The sequence below is a fragment of the Nerophis ophidion genome, linkage group LG24, assembly GCF_033978795.1.
Source record: "Nerophis ophidion isolate RoL-2023_Sa linkage group LG24, RoL_Noph_v1.0, whole genome shotgun sequence".
Taxonomy (NCBI): domain Eukaryota; kingdom Metazoa; phylum Chordata; class Actinopteri; order Syngnathiformes; family Syngnathidae; genus Nerophis; species Nerophis ophidion.
In genome coordinates this window covers 7937589-7962892 of record NC_084634.1, presented here as the reverse complement: position 1 = coordinate 7962892, position 25304 = coordinate 7937589, and the positions used below count along the sequence as shown (strand labels likewise).

Below are 25304 nucleotides of genomic sequence, written 5' to 3'. Positions count from 1 at the left end.
ATTTACTTATTTACTGCACTATTTACTTATTTACTGCCACTTCTCAACTGCACTCTTTACGTATTTACTGCAACATTTACTTATTTACTTCAACTTCTTTACTTATTTACTGCACTGTTTACTTATTTACTTCCAGTTTTCAACAACATTATTTACTTATTCACTTTATTGTTTGCTTGTTTACTTGCACTTCTCAACTGCATTATTTACTTCCACTTCTCAACTGCATTATCTACTTCCACTTCTAAACTGCATTATTTACTTTTTCACGGCAACATTTACTTATTTACTTCCACTTATTTACTTATTTACTTCCACTTCTTAACTGCATTCTTTACTTTTTCACTGCAACATTTACTTATTTACTTCCACTTATTTACTTATTTACTGCAACGTTTACTTATTTACTGCACTATTTTTTGTATTTACTTCCACTTATTAACCTCACTATTTACTTATTTACTGCAACATTACTTATTTACTGCACTATTTACTTATTTACTTCCACTCCTCAACTGCATCATTGACTTATTTACTGCAACGTTTACTTATTTACTTCCACCTGTATACTGCATTATTTACTTATTTACTTCCACTTCTAAACTGCATTATTTACTTTTTCACTGCAACATTTACTTATTTACTTCCACTTATTTACTTCCACTTCTTAACTGCATTCTTTACTTTTTCACTGCAACATTTACTTATTTACTTCCACTTACTTATTTAATGCACTATTTACTTATTTACTGCAACGTTTACTTATTTACTGCACTATTTTTTGTATTTACTTCCACTTATTAACCTCACTATTTACTTATTTACTGCAACATTACTTATTTACTGCCCTATTTACTTCCACTCCTCAACTGCATTCTTTACTTTTTCACTGCAACGTTTACTTATTTACTTCCACCTGTATACTGCATTATTTACTTATTTACTTCCACTTCTTAACTGCATTATTTACTTATTTACTGCACTATTTACTTATTTACTTCCACTTCTCAACTGCACTCTTTACTTATTTACTGCAACATTTACTTATTTACTTCCACTTCTTTACTTATTTACTGCACTGTTTACTTATTTACTTCCACTTTTCAACTACATTATTTACTTATTTACTGTACTGTTTGCTGATTAACTTGCATTTCTCAACTGCATTATTTACTTTCACTTAAAAACTGCACTATTTACTTATTTACTTCCACTTCTATACTGCATTATTTACTTCCACTTCTTAACTGCATTATTTACTTATTTACTGCACTATTTACTTATTTACTTCCACTTCTCAACTGCACTCTTTACTTTTTACTGAAACATTTACTTATTTTCTTCCACCTCTTTACTTATTTACTTCCACTTTTCAACTACATTATTTACTTATTAACTGTACTGTTTGCTTATTTACTCGCACTTCTCAACTGCATTATTTACTTTCACTTCTTAACTGCATTATTTACTGCAACATTTACTTATTTACTGCACTATTTACTTATTTACTTCCACTTCTAAACTGCATTATTTACTTATTTACTGCAACATTTACTTGTTTACTTCCACTTATTTACTAATTTACTGCACTATTTACTTCTTCACTTCCACTTCTCAACTGCACCTTTTACTTATTTACTGCAACGTTTACTTATTTACTGCACAATTTTTGTATTTACTTCCACTTATTTACTTATTTACTGCATTATTTCCTTTTTTACTTCCACTTCTTAACCTCATTATTTACTTATTTACTGCAACATTTACTTATTTACTGCACTATTTACTTATTTACTTACACTCCTCAACTGCATTATTGACTTATTTACTGCAAAGTTTACTTATTTACTTACACTTCTTGACTTCAATATTTACTTATTTACTGCACTATTAACTTATTTACTGCCACTTCTCAACTGCACTCTTTACGTATTTACTGCCACATTTACTTATTTACTTCCACTTCTTTACTTATTTACTGCACTGTTTACTTATTGACTTCCACTTTTCAACTACATTATTTACTTACTTACTGTACTGTTTGCTTATTTACTTGCACTTCTCAACTGCATTATTTACTTATTTACTTCCACTTCTTAACTGCATTATTTACTGCAACATTTACTTATTTACTTCCACTTATTTACTTACTTACTGCACTATTTACTTATTTACTTTCACTTATATACTGCATTATTTACTGCAACATTTACTTATTTACTTCCACTTATTTTCTAATTTACTGCACTATTTACTTCTTTACTTCCACTCCTCAACTGCACCATTTACTTATTTACTGCAACGTTTACTTATTTACTGCACTATTTTTGTATTTACTTCCACTTATTTACTTATTTACTGCATTATTTACTTTTTACTTCCACTTCTTAACCTCATTATTTACTTATTTACTCCAACATTTACTTATTTACTGCATTATTTACTTATTAACTTCCACTCCTCAGCTGCATCATTGACTTATTTATTGCAACGTTTACTTATTTACTTCCACCTGTATACTGCATTATTTACTTATTTACTTCCACTTCTCAACTGCACTCTTTACTTATTTACTGCAACATATACTTATTCACTTCCACTTCTATACTGCACTGTTTACTTATTTACTTCCACATTTCAACTACATTATTTACTTATGTACTGTACTGTTTGCTTATTTACTTGCACTTCTCAACTGCATTATTTACTTATTTACTTCCACTTCTTAACTGCATTATTTACTGCAACATTTACTTATTTACTTCCACTTTTTAACTTATTTACTGCACTATTTACTTATTTACTTCCACTCCTCAACTGCACTATTTACTTATTTACTGCACTGTTTACTTATTTACTTCCACTTCTATACTGCATTATTTACTTATTTACTGCAACATTTACTTATTTACTTCCACTTATTTACTAATTTACTGCACTATTTTCTTCTTCACTTCCACTTCTCAACTGCACCATTTACTTATTTACTTCCACTCCTCAACTGCACTATTTACTTATTTAATTCCACTTCTATACTGCATTATTTACTTTTTTACTGCAACATTTGCTTTTTTACTTCCACTTATTTACTAATTTACTGCACTATTTACTTCTTCACTTCCACTTTTCAACTGTACCATTTACTTATGTACTGCAACGTTTACTTATTTACTGCACTATTTTTGTATTTACTTCCACTTATTTACTGCATTATTTACTTATTTACTTCCACTTCTTAACCTCATTATTTAGTTATTTACTGCAAAATGTACTTATTTACTGCAATATTTACTCATTTACTTCTACTCAACTGCATTATTGACTTATTTACTGCAACGTTTACTTATTTACTTCCACTTCTATACTGCACTATTTACTTATTTACTTCCACTCCTCAACTGCACTATTTACTTATTTACTGCACTATTTACTTATTTACTTCCACTTCTATACTGCATTATTTACTTATTTACTGCAACATTTACTTATTTACTTCCACTTATTTACTAATTTACTGCACTATTTACTTCTTCGCTTCCACTTCTCAACTGCACCATTTACTTATTTACTTCCACTCCTCAACTGCACTATTTACTTATTTACCTCCACTTCTATACTGCATTATTTACTTATTTACTGCAACATTTACTTTTTTACATCCACTTATTTACTAATTTACTGCACTATTTACTTCTTCACTTCCACTTATCAACTGCACCATTTACTCATGTACTGCAACGTTTACTTATTTGCCGCACTATTTTTGTGTTTACTTCCACTTATTTACTTATTTACTGCATTATTTACTCATTTACTTCCACTTCTTAACCTCATTATTTACTTATTTACTGCACTATTTACTTATTTACTTCCACTCAACTGCATTATTGACTTATTTACTGCAACGTTTACTTATTTACTTCCACTTCTATACTGCACTATTTACTTATTTACTTCCACTTCTTAACTACATTATTTACTTATTTACTGCACTATTTACTTATTTACTTCCACTTCTCAACTGCACTCTTTACTTATTTACTGCAACATTTACTTCCACTTCTTTACTTATTTACTGCACTGTTTGCTTATTTACTTCCACTTTTCAACTATATTATTTACTTATTCACTGTACTGTTTGCTTATTTACTTGCACTTCTCAACTGCAACATTTACTTATTTACATTAACTTATTTACTGCACTATTTACTTATTTACTTCCACTCCTCAACTGCATTATTTACTTATTTACTGCAACGTTTACTAATTTACTTCCACTCCTCAACTGCACTATTTACTTATTTAATGCAACATTTACTTATTTACTTCCACTTCTATACTGCATTATTTACTTATTTACTTCCACTTATTTATTGCAGTATTTACTTATTTACTTCCACTCCTTAACTGCACTATTTACTTTTTTACTGCAACATTGACTTATCTACTTCCACTTCTTTACTGTATTATTTACTTATTTACTTTCAGTTCTTAACTGCATTATTTACTTATTTACTGCAACGTTTACTTATCTACATCCACTTCTACACTGCATTATTTACTTATTTACTTCCACTTCTTAACTGCATTATTTACTTATTTACCGCAACAATTTCTTATTTACCTTCACTTATTTATTTACTTCCACTTATTTCCTTATTTATTGCACTATTTACCTATTTACTTCCACTCCTCAACTGCACTATTTACTTATTCACTGCAACATTTACTTATCTACTTCCACTACTACACTGCATTATTTACTTATTTACTTCCACGTCTACACTGCATTATTTACTTATTTACTTCCACTTCTTAACTGCAATATTTACTTATTTAATGCAACATTTACTCATCTACATCCACTTCTACACTGCATTATTTACTTACACTTCTTAACTGCATTATTTACTGCAACAATTTCTTATTTACCTTCACTTATTTACTGCACTATTTACTTATTTACCGCAAAATTTATTTATTTACTTCCACTTCTTAACTGCATTATTTACTTATTTACTGCCACATTCACTTATTTACTTCCACTTCTTTATTTATTTACTGCACTGTTTACTTATTTACTTCCACTTCTCAACTGCATTAATTACTTATTTACTGCAACATTTATTTATTTACTTCCACTTCTCAACTACATTATTTACTTATTTACTTCCACTTCTCAACTGCATTATTTAGTTATTTACTTCCACTTCTAAACTGCATTATTTACTTATTCACTTCCACTTCTTAACTGCATTATTTACTTATTTACTGCAACATTTACCATTTTACTTCACTTTTTTAATGCATTATTTACTTATTTACTTTCACTCCTCAACTGCTTTATTTACTGCAATGTTTACTTATTTACTGAAAAATGTTCTTATCTACTTCCACTTCTATACTGCATTATTTACTTATTTACTTCCACTTCTTAACTGCATTATTTACTTATTTCCTGCAACATTTACTTATTTAGTTTCACTTAGTTACTGCACTATTTACTTATTTACTTCCACTCCTCAACTGCATTACTTACTTATCTACTGCAACATTGACTTATTTACTTCCACTTCTGAACTGTGTTATTTACTTATTTACTGCAACATTTACTTATTTACTTCCAGTTATTTACTTATTTACTGCACTATTTACTTATTTAGTTCCACTCCTCAACTGAATTATTTAGTCTTTTACTGCAACGTTTACTTATTTACTTCCACCTACTTAATTATTTACCTCACTATTTACTTATTTACCTCCACTCCCCAACCGCACTATTAACTTATTTACTGCAACATTTACTTATTAATTTCCACTTCTATTGTGCATTATTTACTTATTTACTTCCACTCTTTAACTGCATTATTTACATATTTACTGCAATGTTTACTTATTTACTTCCACCTACTTAATTATTTACTGCACTATTTACTTATTTACCTCGACTCCCCAACTGCACTACTTACTTATTTACTGCAACATTTACTTATCTGCTTCACTTCTATTGTGCATTATTTACTTCCACTCTTTAACTGCATTATTTACTTATCTACTGCAACGTTTACTTATTTACTTCCACTTACTTATTTACTGCACAATTTACTTATTTACTTCCACTCCTCAACTGCACTATTTACTTATTTACTGCAACATATACTTATTTACTTCCACTTCTATACTGCATTATTTAATTATTTACTTCCACTCCTCAACTGCATTATTTACTTATTTACTGCAACATTTACTTATTTACTTCCACTTATTTACTGCACTATTTACTTATTTACTTCCACTCCTTAACTGCACTATTTACTTATTAACTGCAACATTTACTTATCTACTTCCACTTCTTTACTGCACTGTTTACTTATTTACTTCCACTTCTTAACTGCATTATTTACTGCAACATTTACTTATTTACTTCCACTTATTTACTGCACTATTAACTTATTTACTTCCATTCCTCAACTGCATTATTTACTTATTAACTGCAACATTTACTTATTTTCTTCCTTTTATTTACTTATTTACTGCACTATTTACTTCCACTGCTCAACTGCATTATTTACTTTTTTACTGCAATATTTACTTATTTACTTTAACATCTTAACCGCATTATTTATGTATGTACTACTATATTAACTTCTTCACTTCAACTTATTAACTGTATCATTTACTTATTTACTGCAATATTTATTTCTTCACCTTCAATTCTCCACTGCATTATTTCGTTATTTACTGCAACATTCACTTATTTACTTCCACTTCTCAACTGAATTATTTGCTACAATATTTACTGCTGTACTTCCACTTCTCAACTGCATTGTTTACTTATTTACTGCACTATTTACTTCTACTTCTCAACTGCATTATTTACTTATTTACTTCCACTTCTTTGTTTACTTATTTACAGCACTATTTACTTCAACTTATTAACTGCAATTTTTACTTATTTACTGCCCTATTTACTTATTTACTTCCACTTCTCGACTACATTATTTACTTATTTACTGCGCTGTTTACTCATTTACTTCCACTTCTTTGCATCATTATATACTTTTTTACTGCACTGTTTACTTATTTACTTCCGCTCCTCAACTGCATCATTTACTTATTTACTACAGTGTTAACTTATTTACGTCCAGTTCTCAACTGCATTGTTTACTTATTTACTGCACTATATTTACTTTCACTTCTCAACTGCATTATTTACTTATTAACTTCCATTTCTTTACTGCATTGTGTACTTATTTATTGCACTATTTACTTCCAGTTCTCAACTGCATTATATACTTATTTACAGCACTATTTACTTCCACTTCTCAACCACATTATTTACTTATTTACAGCATTATTTACTTCCACTTATTAACTGCAAATTTTACTTATTTACTGCCCTATTTACTTATTTACTTCCACTTCTCGACTGCATTATTTACTTATTTACTGCACTGTTAACTCATTTACTTCCACTCCTTTGCATCATTATATACTTATTTACTGCACTGTTTACTTATTTACTTCCACTCCTCAACTGCATTATTTACTTATTTACTACAGTGTTTACTTATTTACTTCCACTTATTAACTGCAATTTCCACTATTTGCTGCCCTATTTACTTATTTACTTCCACTTTTCGACTGCAGAATTTACTTATTTACTGCACTGTTTACTCATTTACTTCCACTTCTTTGCATCATTATATACTTATTTACTTCCACTCCTCAACTGCATTATTTACTTATTTACTACAGTGTTTACTTATTTACTTCCACTTCTCAACTGCATTGTTTACTTATTTACTTTCACTTCTCAACTGCATTATTTACTTTCACTTCTCAACTGCATTATTTACTTATTTACTTCCACTTCTTTACTGCATTGTTTACTTATTTACAGCACTATTTACTTCCAGTTCTCAACTGCATTATATACTTATTTACAGCACTATTTACTTCCACTTCTCAACTGCATTATTTACTTAATTACAGCATTATTTACTTCCACTTATTAAATGCAATTTTTACTTATTTACTGCCCTATTTACTTCCACTTCTTGACTGCATTATTTACTTATTTACTGCCCTATTTACTCATTCACTTCCACTTCTTTGCATCATTATATACTTATTTACTGCACTGTTTACTTATTTACTTCCACTCCTCAACTGCATTATTTACTTATTTACTACAGTGTTTACTTATTAACTTCCACTTCTCAACTGCATTGTTTACTTAGTTACTGCACTATTTACTTATTTACTTTCACTTCTCAACTGCATTATTTACTTATTTACTTCCACTTCTTTACTGCATTGTTTACTTATTTACAGCACTATTTACTTCCAGTTCTCAACTGCATTATATACTTATTTACAGCATTATTTACTTCCACATATTAACTGCAATTTTTACTTATTTAGTGCCCTATTTACTTATTTACTTCCACTTCTCGACTGCATTATTTACTTATTTACTGCACTGTTTACTCATTTACTTCCACTTCTTTGCATCATTATATACTTATTTACTGCACTGTTTACTTATTTAATTCCACTCCTCAACTGCATTATTTACTTATTCACTAGTGTTTACTTATTTACTTCCACTTCTCAACTGCATTTTTTACTTATTTACTGCACTATTTACTTATTTGCTTCCAGTTCTCAACTGCATTATATACTTATTTACTTCCACTTCTCAACTGCATTATTTACTTATTTACAGCATTATTTACTTCCACTTATTAACTGCAATTTTTACTTATTTACTGCCCTATTTACTTCCACTTCTTGACTGCATTACTTACTTATTTACTGCCCTATTTACTCATTTACTTCCACTTCTTTGCATCATTATATACTTATTTACTTCCACTCCTCAACTGCATTATTTACTTATTTACTACAGTGTTTACTTATTTACTTCCACTTCTCAACTGCATTTTTTACCCTATTTACTGCACTATTTACTTTCACTTCTCAACTGCATTATTTACTTATTTACTTCCACTTCTTTACGGCATTGTTTACTTATTTACAGCACTATTTCCTTCCAGTTCTCAACTGCATTATATACTTATTTACAGCACTATTTACTTATTTAATTCCACTTATTAACTGCAATTTTTACTTATTTACTGCCCTGTTTACTTATTTACTTCCACTTCTCAACTGCATTATTTACTGCACTGTTTACTCATTTACTTCCATTTCTTTGCATCATTATAGACTTATTTGCTGCACTGTTTACTTATTTACTTCCACTCCTCAACTGCATTATTTACTTATTTACTACACTATTTACTTGTTTACTTCCACTTCTTGACTGCATTGTTCACTGCACTATTTACTGCTTTACTTTCACTTCTAAACTGCATTGTTTACTTATTAGTGCACTATTTACTTATTTACCTTCACACCTCAACTGCATTATTTATTTATTCACAACACTATTTACTGATTTACTTCCACTTCACAACTGTATTATTTACTGCAATATTTACTGCTTTACTTACACTTCTTACTGCATTATTTACTTATTTACAGCACTGTTTACTTATTTACTTCCACTTCTCAACTGCATTATTTACCGCAATATTTACTGCTTCACTTCCACTTTTAAACTGCATTATTGAACTATTTACAGCACTATTTACTTCCACTTCTCAACTGCATGATTTACATATTTACTGCACTATTTACTTATTTACTTCCACTTCTCAAGTGCATTGTTTACTTATTTACTGAACTATTTACTTATTTACTTTCACTTCTTGACTGCATTATGTACTTATTTACTACACTATTTACTTATTTACTTCCACTTTTCAATTGCAATATTTACTGATTTACTTCCACTTCTCAACTGCATTATTCATTTACTGCACTGTTTACTTATTTACTTCCACTTCTCAATTGCATTGTTTACTGCACTATTTAATGCTTTACTTCCACCTCTTACTGCAATTTTTAATTATTTACAGCATTGTTTACTTATTTACTTCCAATTCTCAACTGCATTATTTACTTATTTACTGCACTATTAACTTATTTACTACCACTTCTCAATTGCATCATTTACTGCAATATTTACTGCTTCACTTCCACTTCGGAACTGCATTATTTAATTATTTACAGCACTATTTACTTCCACTTCTCAACTGCATTATCTACTTATTTACTGCACTATTTACTTATTTACTTCCACTCAACTGCATTGTTTACTCATTTACTGCACTATTTACCTATTTACTTCCACTTCTTGACTGCATTGTTTACTTATTTACAGCACTATTTACTTATTTACTTCCACTTCTCAACTGCATGATTTACTTATCTACTGCACTATTTACTTATTTACTTCCACTTCTTGACTGCGATATTTACTTTTTTACTGCACTATTTACTTATTTACTTCCACTTCTCAACTGTATTGTTTACTGCAATATTTACTGCTTTACTTCCACTTCTCAACCGCATTATTTACTTATTTATCTATTTACTGCATTATTAACTTTTTACTTCCACTTTTCAACTGAATTATTTACTGCAATATTTACGTCTTTACTTCCACTTCTCAACTGCATTATTTAATTATTCACAGCAATATTTTTACTACACTATTTATTTCTGAACTACATTATTTACTGGTTTACTACACTCTTTACTTCTTCACTTTTACTTCTTAACTACATTATTTAATTATTTACTGCACTATATACTTCTACGTCTTTGCACTATTTCTTTCATTCGACTACTACTATATTTCTTTAAATGTACTTCCTAATTACATGATTTACTCATTTACTACACTATTTACTTGTTCACTTCTACTACTTAACAACATTATTTCCTTTTTATTACTCTAATCATTCACTTCCACTTCATAACTGCATTGTTTACTTACAGTATTTACATAACCATTTATTTATTTATTACATTTATTTTTTACTTATTTACGTCTTTTTTTTTTACTTCTTTGCACATTTACTTTTTTGCACATTTCATTTTAATTCTATTTCCTAACTACACTATTCACTTCCATTTCTTAACTAAATTATTTACTTATTTATGACACTATTTATTTACTTTATCTTTTCAAATGCATTGTTTACTTATTTACTAAATTATTTACTTTTTTACAGCATTGTTGACTTATTTGTTGCACTTTTTTTAAAAATTCTTCTCCTTAACTACACTAATTACTTCTACTTCTGAACTACTTTATTTACTTGTTAAACTATTTACTTTTTTTGCGTCCACTTCTGAACTGCATTGTTTACTTATTTCCTAAACCATTTACTTCTACTTCTTTACAGCACTGTTTAGTTATTTATCGCACTATTTTTTTCTTCCTAACTACATTATTTACCTGTTCACTACACTATTCACTTCTACTTCTGAACTATATTGTTTACTTAATAAACAATTTTTTTTTTACATCCACTTCTGAACGGCATTGTTTACTTATTTACTAAACTATTTACTTCTACTTTTTTTAAAGCATTGTTTACTTATTTATTACACTAGTTACTTATTTACTTAACTTCCCTATATATAATATTTATATCATATTATATATATATATATAATATTTATATATATGTTAACTTCTTAGACTAAGACTTCTACTCTTAGCTGCATTATTTGCTCATTTATTAAACAATTTACTTCTTTAATTCAACTTCTTAACTGTATTATTTACTTCACTTTCTTTATTTTACCTCCTAACTACATATTTTTTCTACAATATTTACTTCTTTGCTACTACTTCCAAAAATGTATTATTCACTTCTTTTATTACTTCTTACCTGCATTATTAACATTTTGCTACACTTTTTACCTCGGTTGGTGGAGCGGCCGTGCCAGCAAATTGAGGGTTCCAGGTTCGATCCCCGCTTCCGCCATCCTAGTCACTGCCATTGTGTCCTTGGGCAAGACACTTTGCCCACCTGCTCCAAGTGCCACCCACACTGGTTTAAATGTAAAAACTAGATATTGGGTGTCACTATGTAAAGCGCTTTGAGTCACTAGAGAAAAAGGGCTATATAAATATAATTCACTTCACTTCACTACTTCTTACATGTTTTATTGCACTATTTATTTCTTTACTGCAACTGCACACTTCCTGTGTTAATCAACATCTTTTGAGACCTTACTCTCCTCACCTAAATCCTGTTCCTGATTAGCCCCGCCCTCTTTGCTGGCCCCGCCCACCTGACTGATGCCAAGACACTCCTATTTAGCTCATCTTTGTGTACAATTGCATTCAATAATCATAATTAAATATTGATCATAGTAATCACAATATGAAATAATATGGGATGAAATACACACAGTGAAGGTTTTTTGTACCTATGGGTGGAGGCGGGACCACTAGCATTTTACACACACTGGGAAATTCAGCATTGTGATGTATGTTTTGACTTATTTATCATTGTTTTGTGTGCACGGTGCAGATCTGTGCACGAGTACCCCGCAGACGTCGGAGGAGCTGGCGAGCAGGAAGAAGCTCCTGGGTCTCCTGGACTCGGTGATCGACGCCCTGGTGTGGTCCATCTCCAAGATGGGACTGAGCAGCCAGCAGCAGACGCTGCGCCTGGGACATCTCACCATGCTGCTGTCGCACATACGACACGTCAGGTACGTTCTCTTTTTTTTTTTTTATGCTTCAAGTGTCACACCCTAGTGGTAAGATTGTAGCGACGAGTTCATGTGGGGTAAGAACCACTTTATGCTGTAAAGGTTGGCTACAAACATTAGCGTAACATAGCGTAAAATCCGCTACTTTTTTTCCCTATACTTTGAGCCCTGCGGCTTATAAGACGGTGCGGCTAATTTATGGATTCATGGAAATTATTTTATATAATTTGTGTCCTTCCCTTTATCGGTAGTGCCTTTTTTTTTTTTTTTTTAAACCGTAGCGCTGTTTAGTCTTCTAGCCATCCATAGCGGTTTCACTCTTATGGATTCTTCCATTATCACTCCAAGCAACATTTTGTATTTTTTACAATATAACTAAAACTGTTTATACTTACTGAACCGTCTGTAGGAGCGCTTTCATGCATTTTTCCACGTGCTAAATGCTAACGTCGTTAGCATTAGCTTATATGCTAATGCGTTTACTTACAAACCACGTTTCCATATGAGTTGGGAAATAGTGTTAGATGTAAATATAAACGGAATACAATGATTTGCAAATCCTTTTCAACCCATATTCAGTTAAATATGCTACAAAGACAACATATTTGATGTTCAAACTGATAAACTTTTTTTTGTTGTTGCAAATAATCATTAACTGTAGAATTTGATGCCATCAACACGTGACAAAGAAGTTGGGAAAGGTGGCAATAAAAACTGATAAAGTTGAGGAATGCTCATCAAACACTTATTTGGAACATCCCACAGGTGTGAAGGCTAATTGGGAACAGGTGGGTGCCATGATTGGGTATAAAAACAGCTTCCCAAAAAATGCTCAGTCTTTCACAAGAAAGGATGGGGCGAGGTACACCCCTTTGTCCACAACTGCGTGAGTAAAATAGTCAAACAGTTTAAGAACAACGTTTCTCAAAGTGGAATTGCAAGAAATTTAGAGATTTCAACATCTACGGTCCATAATATCATCAAAAGGTTCAGAAAATCTGGAGAAATCACTCCACGTAAGCAGCATGGCCGGAAACCAACATTGAATGACCGTGACCGTCGATCCCTCAGACGGCACCGTATCAAAAACCAACATCAATCTCTAAAGGATATCACCACATGGGCTCAGGAACACTTCAGAAAACCACTGTCACTAAACACAGTTTGTCGCCACATCTGTAAGTGCAAGTTAAAGTCTCTACTATGCAAAGCGAAAGCCATTTATCAACAACATCCAGAAACGCCGCTGGCTTCTATGGGCCCGAAATGATCTATGACGGGCTGATGCAAAGTGGAAAAGTGTTCTGTGGTCTGACGAGTCCACATTTCAAATTTTTGGGGGAAATATTTGACATCATGGGGAAGCGAACCATCCAGACTGTTATCGACGCAAAGTTCAAAAGTGAAGTGAAGTGAATTATATTTATGTAGCGCTTTTCTCAAGTGACTCAAAGCGCTTTACATAGTGACACCCAATATCTAAGTTACATTTAAACCAGTGTGGGTGGCACTGGGAGCAGGTGGGTAAAGTGTCTTGCCCAAGGACACAACGGCAGTGACTAGGATGGCGGAAGCGGGAATCGAACCTGCAACCCTCGAGTTGCTGGCTCGGCCACTCTACCAACCGAGCTATGCGAGCATCTGTGATGGTATGGGGGTGCATTAGTGCCCAAGGCATGGGTAACTTACACATCTGTTAAGGCACCATTAATGCTGAAAGGTACATACAGGTTTTGGAACAACATATGCTGTCTTTCTCATGGACGCCCCTGCTTATTTCAGCAAGACAATGCCAAGCCACATTCAGCACGTGTTACAACAGCGTGGCTTCGTAAAAAAAAAAGAGTGCGGGTACTTTCCTGGCCCGCCTGCAGTCCAGACCTGTCTCCCATGGAAAATGTGTGGCGCTTTATGAAGAGTAAAATACGACAGCGGAGACCCCGGACTGTTGAACGACTGAAGCTCGACATAAAACAAGAATGGGAAAGAATTCCACTTTCAAAGCTTCAACAATTACTTAACCTCAGTTCCCAAACGTTTATTGAGTGTTGTTGAAAGAAAAGGTGATGTAACACAGTGGTGAACATGCCCTTTCCCAACTACTTTGGCACGTGTCGCAGCCATGAAATTCTAACTTTGTTTTTTGCAAGTAATATTTAAGTTTATGAGTTTGAACATGAAATATCTTGGCTTAGTAGAGCATTATGGGTTGAAAATGATTTGTAAATCATTCTATTCCGTTTATATTTACATCGAACACAATTTCCCAACTTATATGGAAACGGGGTTTGTAAGCTAAATGTTGCTTACGCTACCTTTAGCAAGCTTGGTTAGCCTTCTCGCTCGGTGACGGCGTTGTGCTCGTCTCCATAGCAACAAGGGGATGGACCACCTGTCCAGCATGAAGCGGAAGAACGTGGTGCTGGTCTACGACCTCCTCTTAGAGATGTTGGACGCCAACACGTCCGGCGGCGACGCCCAGGTCGCCTCGCCGCCCTCGGACTGCTACCTGGACCGCCGAGCCCCGCCCCGCCTGCCGGCGCCTGCCGCGGCCGAGGGGGTCGTCGACGTCACGGCGGCCGGCGCCCACAGAGTGGTCCTCGCCCACGGGTAAGTACCAGCGCCACACCTTTTAGTCAGCACCATAGCTAGCGTGTTTGTCCCCTTAGCTTTTCCTGGTCTTTGGACTCGGGGGACGCCGCCTCGTCTTCGGCGGACACGACGGACTTCGGGATTCCCGGCGTGGTCTAGACGGCCGACCGACCTGCAGCGAATACGTTTTGTCGCCGTCGTTACGTTTTTGCTTCGTACGCGTCGTCGCGCCGGCAGGTTGCCATGACGACAGTGGCTAGCACGGGTGAGCCCGACCCCCTTTTCCCGCCTTTTCTGCTCCGGTTTAAGGATTGTTACATCACGCGTGTTTGAAGTCATTTTGTTCCTACTTTGTACATTTACAATCATTTTTTAAAATCCGGATAAAAAGTTGCTTCGCCGAACAATTACATTCAAATTAGCATTAGCAAGACTTCCATCGTGACTCAATATTTTTTTTAAATAGGTCCTAAATGTATGAATTTTGTATGAAATGTTTCTACATTTTTGCACCAAACAGCACTTTTAATAGGACTTTTTTTTTTTTTTTTTTTTTACCCTGAGCTGCAGCGAAGCGCTCAGCGTTGGATGCTAACAAAGTTAGCATGCTGGGTTTTTTTTCCACTGTAAAACGTCAAAAAGTGTGAAAAAAAGGTAACCGCGTTAATGTTTTCCTCGAAATGAGAAAGAAAAATTCAGTTGCATACTTGCCAACCTTGAGACCTCCAAATTTGCAAGTTAGTGCTGCAAGGGGTTCGAGGTATTTGTCCTGTTGTGTTGCAATGCAGATGTTTTCCCGAAATGTGTTTGTCATTCTTGTTTGGTGTGGGTTCGCGATGTGCCGCATATTATTTTTTTTTTTACCCTGAGCTGCAGCAAAGCGCTTAGCTTAGCATGATGTTTTTTTCCACTGTAAAACATCAAAAATGTGAAGAAGAAAATGTGACCGCGCTAAAGTTCTTTGAAATGAGAATAAAAAATTCAGTTTCTCTTGCAAGTGAGGGTTCTACTGCATACTTGCCAACCTTGAGCCCTCCGAATTTGGGAGAGTTAGTGCTGCAAGGGATTCTAGGTATTTGTCCTGTTGTGTTTGTATTGTGTTAGGGTGCGGATGTTCTCCCGAAATGTGTTCCGTCGTTCTTGTTTGGTGTGGGTTCACAGTGTGGCACATATTTTTTTTTACCCTGACCTGCAGCAAAGCGTTCAGCGTTAGATGCTAAAAAAGTTAGCATGCTGTTTTTTTTCCACTGTAAAACATCAAAAATGTGAAGAAGAAAATGTGACCGCGCTAAAGTTCTTTGAAATGAGAATAAAAAATTCAGTTTCTCTTGCAAGTGAGGGTTCTACTGCATACTTGCCAACCTTGAGCCCTCCGAATTTGGGAGAGTTAGTGCTGCAAGGGGTTCTAGGTATTTGTCCTGTGGTGTTTATGTTGTGTTACGGCGCGGATGTTCTCCCGAAATGTGTTTTGTCGTTCTTGTTTGGTGTGGGTTCACAGTGTGGCGCATATTTTTAAATTTTACCCTGAGCCACAGCGAAGCGTTTAGCATTGGATGCTAACACAGTTTGCATGCTGTTTTTTTTCACTGTAAAACTTAAAAAATGGGGGGGGAAAAAAATGTGACCGCGCTAACGTTCTTCGAAATGAGATGAATAATTCAGTTTCTCTTGCAAGTGAGGCTTCTACTTCATACTTGCCAACCTTGAGACCTCTGAATTCAGAAGAGTTAGTGCTGCAATGGGGTCTGGGTTTTTGTCCTGTTGTGTTTGTGTTGTGTTACGGTGCGGATGTTCTACCGAAATGTGTTTTGTCGTTCATGTTTGGTGTGGGTTCCCAGTGTGGCGCATATTTTTTTTTTTACCCTGCGCTGCAGCAAAGCGCTTAGCCTTGGATGCTAACAAAGTTAGCATGCTCAAAAAATGTGACCGCGTTAATGTTTTCCTCGAAATGAGAAGAAAAATTCAGTTTCTCTTGCAAGTGAGGCTTCTACTGCATACTTGCCAACCTTGAGACCTCAAGTTTAATTTGGGAGATTGGGGGCGGTGATGAGGTGGGCGGGGTTTGGTGGTATACACACTTACACACACACTACGTGTGGTGAAATTTGTCCCCTACATTTGACCCATCACCTGGGAGGTGAGAGGAGCAGTGAGCAGCAGCGGTGGCCACGCCCGGGAATAATTTTTGGTGATTTACCCCCAACTCCAACCCCTTGATGCTCAGTGCCAAGCAGGGGGGGTAACGGCTCTCATTTTTATAGTCTTTGATATGACTCGGCCCAGGGATTGAACTCACGACGGACACTATATCCACTAGGCCACTGGTAGTTAGTGCTGCAAGGGTTTTTCCGGGTATTTGTCCTGTTGCGTTTATGTTGCGTTAACGGTGTGGATGTTCTCCCGAAATGTGTTTGGTCGTTCTTGTTTGGTGTGGGTTCACAGTGTGACCCCTATGCCTGTTGACCAAGTATGCACTGCATTCACTTGTATGTATATAAGTATATTATACATTAAGTGACTGCGCCGGCACACTGTTAGTATGGAGGATTAGTGACGACAGGTAGTAAACAACGCTAAAGGCAGTTCTCTTAAGCCACGCCCCCGATATTGTCGTCCGGGTGGAATTCGGAAGAATGGTTGCCCCGGGAGATTTTGGGGAGGGGCACTGAAATTTGGGAGTCTCCCGGGAAAATTGGGAGGGTTGGCAAGTATGCTCTACTGTCAGTTTCTTGCGCTCTTTTTGACGTTTTTGAGCCGTGCGGCGTCGTCCAAAGGCGAGCCGCGTTGTTGTTGTTGTTGTTTGGCGTGCCGCAGTCGAGCACGCGCACACACATCCTCCGTGTTTATTGTCAACATCGCTACATGTTGTGTTCAAATGTGACAAATAAATGCCAACCTTTCACACGTTTTGTCGTCGTCTTCTTATAAGCTGTTATAAGCCGTTTATACAGTATTTGTCCTGAGCTCTTATTTTGAAGGCGAAAGTGGTGACCTGTTGTAGTGAAGCGAAGGGTTTATATATGTGGCCTATACTGTATAAAAGTACAAAATAACAAAACAAGGAGTCTTCAGTTTTACACCGGGACCACTTTGTTGCCTTTCTTTTTCAAAACCTGTCAACGTGTCACCACTTTCACTCTTAGCACCTTCAAAATAAGAGCTCAAGGCCTCTTTGTGACGTTAAGTTCCTGTTATTGACTGTTTATACAGCATATGCCTTGAGCTCTTATTTTGAAGGCGCTCAGAGCGGGAGTGGTGACCTGTTGTAGTGGAGCGAAGGGTTTATATATGTGGCCTAAACTGTATAAAAGTACAAAATAACAAAACACGGATCATCCGGTTTCACACCGGGACTACTATGTTGCCTTTCTTTATCAAAACCTGTCTTGGTGTCACCACTTTCACTCTTAGCGCCTTCAAAATAAGAGCTCAAGGCCTTTTTGTGATGTTAAGTTCCTGTTATAAGCCGTAATTACAGTAAATGCCTTGAGCTTTTATTTTGAAGGCGGAAGTGGTGACCCGTTGTAGTGGAGCGAAAGGTTTTTATACGTGGCCTATACTGTATAAAAGTACAAAATAACAAAACTCAGAGACCCTGGTTTTACACCGGGACCACTTTGTTGCCTTTGTTTTTCAAAACCTGTCAACATGTCACCACTTTCACTCTTAGCGCCTTCAAAATAAGAGCTCAAGGCCTTTTTGTGATGTTAAGTTCCTGTTATAAGCCGTAATTACAGTAAATGCCTTGAGCTTTTATTTTGAAGGCGGAAGTGGTGACCTGTTGTAGTGGAGCGAAAGGTTTTTATACGTGGCCTATACTGTATAAAAGTACAAAATAACAAAACTCAGAGACCCTGGTTTTACACCGGGACCACTTTGTTGCCTTTGTTTTTCAAAACCTGTCAACATGTCGCTACTTTCACTCTTAGGGCCTTCAAAATAACAGCTCAAGGCCTCTTTGTGATGTTAAGTTCCTGTTATAAGCCGTAATTACAGTAAATGCCTTGAGCTTTTATTTTGAAGGCGGAAGTGGTGACCTGTTGAAGTGGAGCGAAAGGTTTTTATACGTGGCCTATACTGTATAAAAGAGACTCCGGTTTTACACCGGGACCACTTTCTTTTTCAAAAGCTTTCGCTCCACTACGACGTGTCACCACTTTCGCTCTTATCGCCTTCAAAATAAGAGCGTAAGGCCTCTTTGTGAAGTTAAGTTCCTGTTAACAAGCCGCTTTTACAGTATATACCTTGAGCTCTTATTTTGAAGGCGCTAAGAGAGGAAGTGGTGACACCTTGTGGTGGAGATATATGTCACGGAGGATCCGGTTTTACACCGGGACCACTTTGTTTCCTTCCTTTTTCAAAACCTTCCGCTGCACTGCGTGCCACCACTTGCGCCTTCAAAATAAGAGCTCAAGGCATATACCGCATAAGGGCTTGTAACAGGGACTTAACATCACAAAGAGGCAAGCCTGTTAGAAATAGGTCACACTAGTTAGTGCATCAACAACAACACAATTTTGTGAAGTAAAGCAAAGTTCATTTTCAACATCAAACTTCGTCAACGTTCTTCCGCTTTGAAGCCAGCTGGCATTTCTTTTAGCGCAAAAACGTGACACAAACACAGCAACAAAGTCGTGTTCGACCGCGACGTCGCTATGGACGACAATTCGAGAGTCCCATGTCGGCTTGTCGCGGATCAAAAGTGACGATTTACACACACAAAAAAAACTAGAGATGTCCGATAACGGCTTTTTTGCCTATATGACGATACTGTCCAACTCTTAATTACCGATTCCGATATCAACCGATAGCAATATATACAGTCGTGGAATGAACACATTATTATGCCTCATTTTGTTGTGATGCATTAAACAAAGTAAGAAGGTTTTTCAAAATAAATCAACTGAAATTATGGGGAATTAAAATGCCAACATGGCACTGCCATATTTGTTATTGAAGTCAAAAAGTGCATAATGTGGGACATGCTCTCTCTGAGAGAGCATGAGGAGGTTGAGGTGGGCGGGGTTTAGGGTAGGGGGTAGCAGAGATTGTATATTGTAGCGTCCCGGAAGAGTTAGATAGATTATTGCTTCCTTCGGGAGAGTTCCTTCAGGAAAATTAAAATTAGTTAGTGCTGCAAGGGGTTCTGGGTATTCCTCCTGTCCAAAGGCAAAACCTAGTAACTCACTTCTAGCTGATTTTGAGAAAGCAAAGGAAAACCAATCCATCTTGATGCGGTCTTACAAAGATCTACAAAGTCGTCAAACGCATAGATGTTTTCTTGAGCTTTCATTTTCTTGGCCGATTGAGCCCTGGATTGAATCCGCTCTCGTGAACGTGTGCCCTTTCTCCAGATATTTTATCACAATCTCGGGGGAGGGGGGGCTCCATTCTGCGTTTGCACATTGGGCAAGAGCCGTGTACAGCGTCCAGTTTTTACTTTGACCTCCGCAGAGATACTGGGTTTTTCTGTTGTATCTACGCGGTCATGTGGTAGTTGCTAACAGCTTACTTACGGAAAAAATTACAAAATCGCATACACTAATGTAAAGCATATCACCTAGGAACTCCAAAAATTATTATCAGCTCAGTTTTGACCAACATTGAGTTACTGGGTTTTGCCTTTGGACGGGAGATTTGTCCTATGTTGTGTTACGGTGCGGATGTTCTCCCAAAATGTGTTTGTCATTCTTGTTTGGTGTGGGCCAATCTTCCAAATTCTTCCATTCATGCAAATGTCTCATTAAAGACTAAGGCGACCGACAAAGAAGCTCCGATTGGTCCCTTGATTTACTGGGTTTTTCTGTTGTATCCACGCGGTCATGTGGTAGTTGCTAGGTCCTGCCATGCGCGTAACAGCTTACTTACGGAACAAATTACAAAATCGCATACACTTATGTAAAGCATATCACCTAGGAACTCCAAAATTATTATCAGCTCAGTTTTGACCAACATTGAGTTACTGGGTTTTGCCTTTGGACGGGAGATTTGTCCAATGTTGTGTTACGGTGCGGATGTTCTCCCAAAATGTGTTTGTCATTCTTGTTTGGTGTGGGCCAATCTTCCAAATTCTTCCATTCGTGCAAATGTCTCATTAAAGACAATAAGGCGACCTACCTAACCGGTTGGTAGAGCGGCTGTGCCAGCAACTTGAGGGTTGCAGGTTCGATTCCCGCTTCCGCCAACCTAGTCACTGCCGTTGTGTCCTTGGGCAAGACACTTTACCCACCTGCTCCCAGTGCCACCCACACTGGTTTAAATGTAACTTAGATATTGGGTTTCACTATGTAAAGCGCTTTGAGTCACTAGAGAAAACGCGCTATATAAAATATAATTCATTCACTTACAAAGAAGCTCCGATTGGTCCCTGGAGATACTAGGTTTTTCTGTTGTATCTACGCGGTCATGTGGTGGTTGCTAGGTCCTGCCATGCGCGTAACAGCTTACTTACGGAACAAATGACAATATCGCATACACTAATGTAAAGCATATCACCTAGGAACTCCAAAATTATTATCGGCAGATTTTGTCCTATGTTGTGTTACGGTGCGGATGTTCTCCCAAAATGTGTTTTTCATTCTTGTTCGGTGTGGGTTCACAGTATGGCGCATATTTGTAACAGTGTTAAAGTTGTTTAAACGGCCACCCTCAGTGTGACCTGTGTGGCTGTTGACCAAGTATGCCTTGCATTCACTTGGCAGTGTTTTTAAGGTTTATCGGCGCTTTGGACTTCTCACGTAAGTCGTAAAATTAACTTTTTGAAACCGATACAGATAATTCCCGATATCACATTGTAAAGCATTTATCGGCCGATGATATCGGCAGCCCGACATTATCGGACATCTCTAGTAAATAGAAACAAAAAACAAACGTAGTTTAGTCTTTATGGCTTTCCCAGCGATGGATAAAGAATACTTCCTCATGTGGGGGGCGGGCCGTTGGTGTAGCTCAGCATGGGGTAGAAGGAGCGGGCGAAGTTGTTGGTCATCGTGCAGCCGGAGTCGGCGGAGGAGGACGGCGGCGGCACCAGGCAGGCCAGCGCCAGCAGCAGCAGCAGGAGGAGCTGCAGCGGGAAAGCCGCCCGCAGCACGCGGGACAGGAAGTGGCGAGGAGGCGGGGTCTCCCTGCACACACGCGTATTAGGAGGGTTGGGACAGGAAGTCCAAATATGGAGGAAAGACTTCCCTTAAAATGTTGGACTCTTTTTGTTGATTTTTGAACGTCGTACATAAAAAAATAAAAAAATCTGAATTTTTTTTCTTTATATTCCTTTATTTGATGTCTATTTTTTAATACCTTTTATGCCATTTTTTTTTTTTTTTTTACAGTTTATTGAATGTTTGTCCATTTTTGTTACATTGTTTCCTTATTGTTCCTTGGTGTCTATTTCACCAATGTTTCTTTTTATGTACATTTTTGTCTTCTCTTATCGCCTTCAAAATAAGAGTTCAAGGCCTCTTGGTGATGTTAAGTTCCTGTTACAAGCCGCCTATACAGTATATGCCTTGAGCTCTTATTTTGAAGGCGCCTAGAGAGGAAGTGGTGACACGTTGTGGCGGAGATATATGTCGCCTTATTATATATGTCACGGAGGATCCGGTTTTACACCGGGACCACTTTGTTTCCTTTCTCTTTTCAAAACCTTCCGCTGCACTACATGTCACCACTTGCGCCTTCAAAATAAGAGCTCAAGGCATATACCACATAAGGGCTTATAACAGGGACTTAACAGAGGCAAGCCTGTTAGAAATAGGTTACACTAGTTAGTGCATTTTTAATACCTTTTATGGCATTTTTTTTTTTTACAGTTTGTTGAATGTTTGTCCATTTTTGTTACATTGTGTTTCCTTATTGTTCCTTTGTTTCTATTTTTGTGCTATTTCACCAATGTTTCTTTTTATGTACATTTTTGTCCTCTCTTATCGCCTTCAAAATAAGAGTTGAAGGCCTCTTTGTGATGTTAAGTTCCTGTTACAAGCCGCTTATACAGTATATGCCTTGAGCTCTTATTTTGAAGGCGCTTGGAGAGGAAGGGGTGACACGTTGTGGTGGAGATATATGTCGCCTTATTATATATGTCACGGAGGATCCGGTTTTACACCGGGACCACTTTTTTTCCTTTCTCTTTTCAAAACCTTCCGCTGGACTACATGTCACCACTTGCGCCTTCAAAATAAGAGCTCAAGGCATATACCACATAAGGGCTTATAACAGGGACTTAACATCACAGAGAGGCAAGCCTGTTAGAAATAGGTTACACTAGTTAGTGCGTTTTTAATACCTTTTATGGCATTTTTTTTTTTTTACAGTTTGTTGAATGTTTGTCCATTTTTGTAACATTGTGTTTCCTTGTTGTTCCTTTGTGTCTATTTTTGTGCTATTTCACTAATGTTTCTCCATTATGTACATTTTTGTCTTCTCTGTCAAGTCTGCTCATTTTTTATTGTCATTTAGTTGAATTTTTGTTCCTTTTTGCCATTTTTTGTCAAATTTTTAACTTGTTTCCATTTTTTTTTTACATTTTTGTACATTTTTATGTATTTTTTTTATTTACATATTTCTACATTGTTGTTCAGTTGTTTTACTTGTTCTACAAATTTTTTCCCATTTAGTAAATTAATTCATTGTTTTTTTCTATTTAGTATATTTTAAATATATATATTTTTTGGTCCATGTTTTAATATTTTTTGGGCGATTTTTTTGTACCTTATTGTTATTTTCATCCATTTTTCAATCAATCAATCAATCAATCAATCAATGTTTACATTTTTGTCCAGTCTTCTCGTTTTTTTTATTGTCAATTAGTTTCATTTTTGTTCCTTTTTGCCATTTTTGTCACTTTTTTAAATTGTGTCCATTTTTGTACATGTTTATCTTTTTTTTTTTTTTTTACATATTTCTACACTGTTTTACTTGTTCTAAACATTGTTTCCCATTTAATATAATGTCAGTTTTTTTTTTTATTCTGTTTTTTTTTTACGTATTTCTACATTGTTGTTCAGTTGTGTTCATTTGTTTTACTTGTTTTACAAATGTTTTCCAATTTAATAAATTATTGTAAGTTTTTTTTTATTTTTTACATATTTCTACATTGATGTTCAGTTGTGTTCATTTGTTTTACTTGTTCTACAAATGTTTTCCCATTTAATAAATTATTGTAATTTTTTTAAATTCTGTGTTTTTTTCTATTTTAAATATATATATTTTTTGGTCCATGTTTTAATATTTTTTTGGGCAATTTTTTTTTTACAGTTTGTTGAATGTTTGTACATCTTTGTAAAATTGTGTTAATCTTTGTACGTTATTGTTATTTTCGTCCATTTTTCAATCAATGTTTACATTTTTGTCTTTTCTGTCCAGTCTTCCCGTTTTTTTAATTGTCAATTAGTTTCATTTTTGTTCCTTTTTGCCATTTTTGTCACTTTTTTAACTTTTGTCCATTTTTTTGCCATTTTTGTACATGTTTATCTTTTTTTTTTTTTTTACATATTTCTATGTTGTTGTTTTACTTGTTCTAAACATTGTTTCCTATTTAATATAATGTCAGTTTTTTTTAAAAATTCTGTTTATTTTTTTACGTATTTCTACATTGTTGTTCAGTTGTGTTCATTTGTTTTACTTGTTTTACAAATGTTTTCCCATTTAATAAATTTATTGTAAGTTTTTTTATTTTTTTACATATTTCTACATTGATGTTCAGTTGTGTTCATTTGTTTTACTTCTTCTACAAATGTTTTCCCATTTAATAAATTATTGTAATTTTTTTTAATTCTGTGTTTTTTTCTATTTAGTATACTTTAAATATATATATTTTTTGGTCCACGTTTTAATATTTTTTTGGCGAATTTTTTTTACAGTTTGTTGAATGTTTGTCCATTTTTGTAAAATTGTGTTCATCTTTGTACATTATTATTAATTTGTGTCCATTTTTGTGCTATTTCACCAATTGTTTCTCCATTATGTACATTTTTGTCTTTTCTGTCCAGTTTTCTCGTTTTTTTTATTGTCAATTAGTTTCATTTTTGTTCCTTTTTGCCATTTTTGTCACTTTTTTAACTTTTGTC

The 25304-nt window shown here is 35.1% G+C and overlaps 2 protein-coding genes across 4 annotated transcripts in view; one reads left to right on the top strand and one right to left on the bottom strand.

Moving 5' to 3' along the window:
• The window catches only part of esr2b (estrogen receptor 2b), a 107355-nt gene extending 89211 nt beyond the window's left edge, over nucleotides 1–18144 (top strand). For all 3 annotated transcript variants that reach the window (XM_061886298.1, XM_061886297.1, XM_061886296.1), the window contains exons 8-10: nucleotides 12465–12648; nucleotides 15022–15258; nucleotides 15318–18144. In XM_061886298.1, coding sequence (XP_061742282.1) covers nucleotides 12465–12648; nucleotides 15022–15258; nucleotides 15318–15399 — 503 coding nt within the window. In that variant the 3' untranslated portion in view covers nucleotides 15400–18144. The remainder of the gene's footprint in view (nucleotides 1–12464; nucleotides 12649–15021; nucleotides 15259–15317) is intronic.
• A 1611-nt stretch (nucleotides 18145–19755) lies between these two features.
• Nucleotides 19756–25304, bottom strand: part of syne2b (spectrin repeat containing, nuclear envelope 2b) — a 408840-nt gene continuing 403291 nt past the window's right edge. Inside the window, exon 124 of the mRNA XM_061886295.1 lies at nucleotides 19756–22364. Within this exon, the coding sequence (XP_061742279.1) occupies nucleotides 22160–22364 (205 nt within the window). The 3' untranslated portion in view covers nucleotides 19756–22159. The remainder of the gene's footprint in view (nucleotides 22365–25304) is intronic.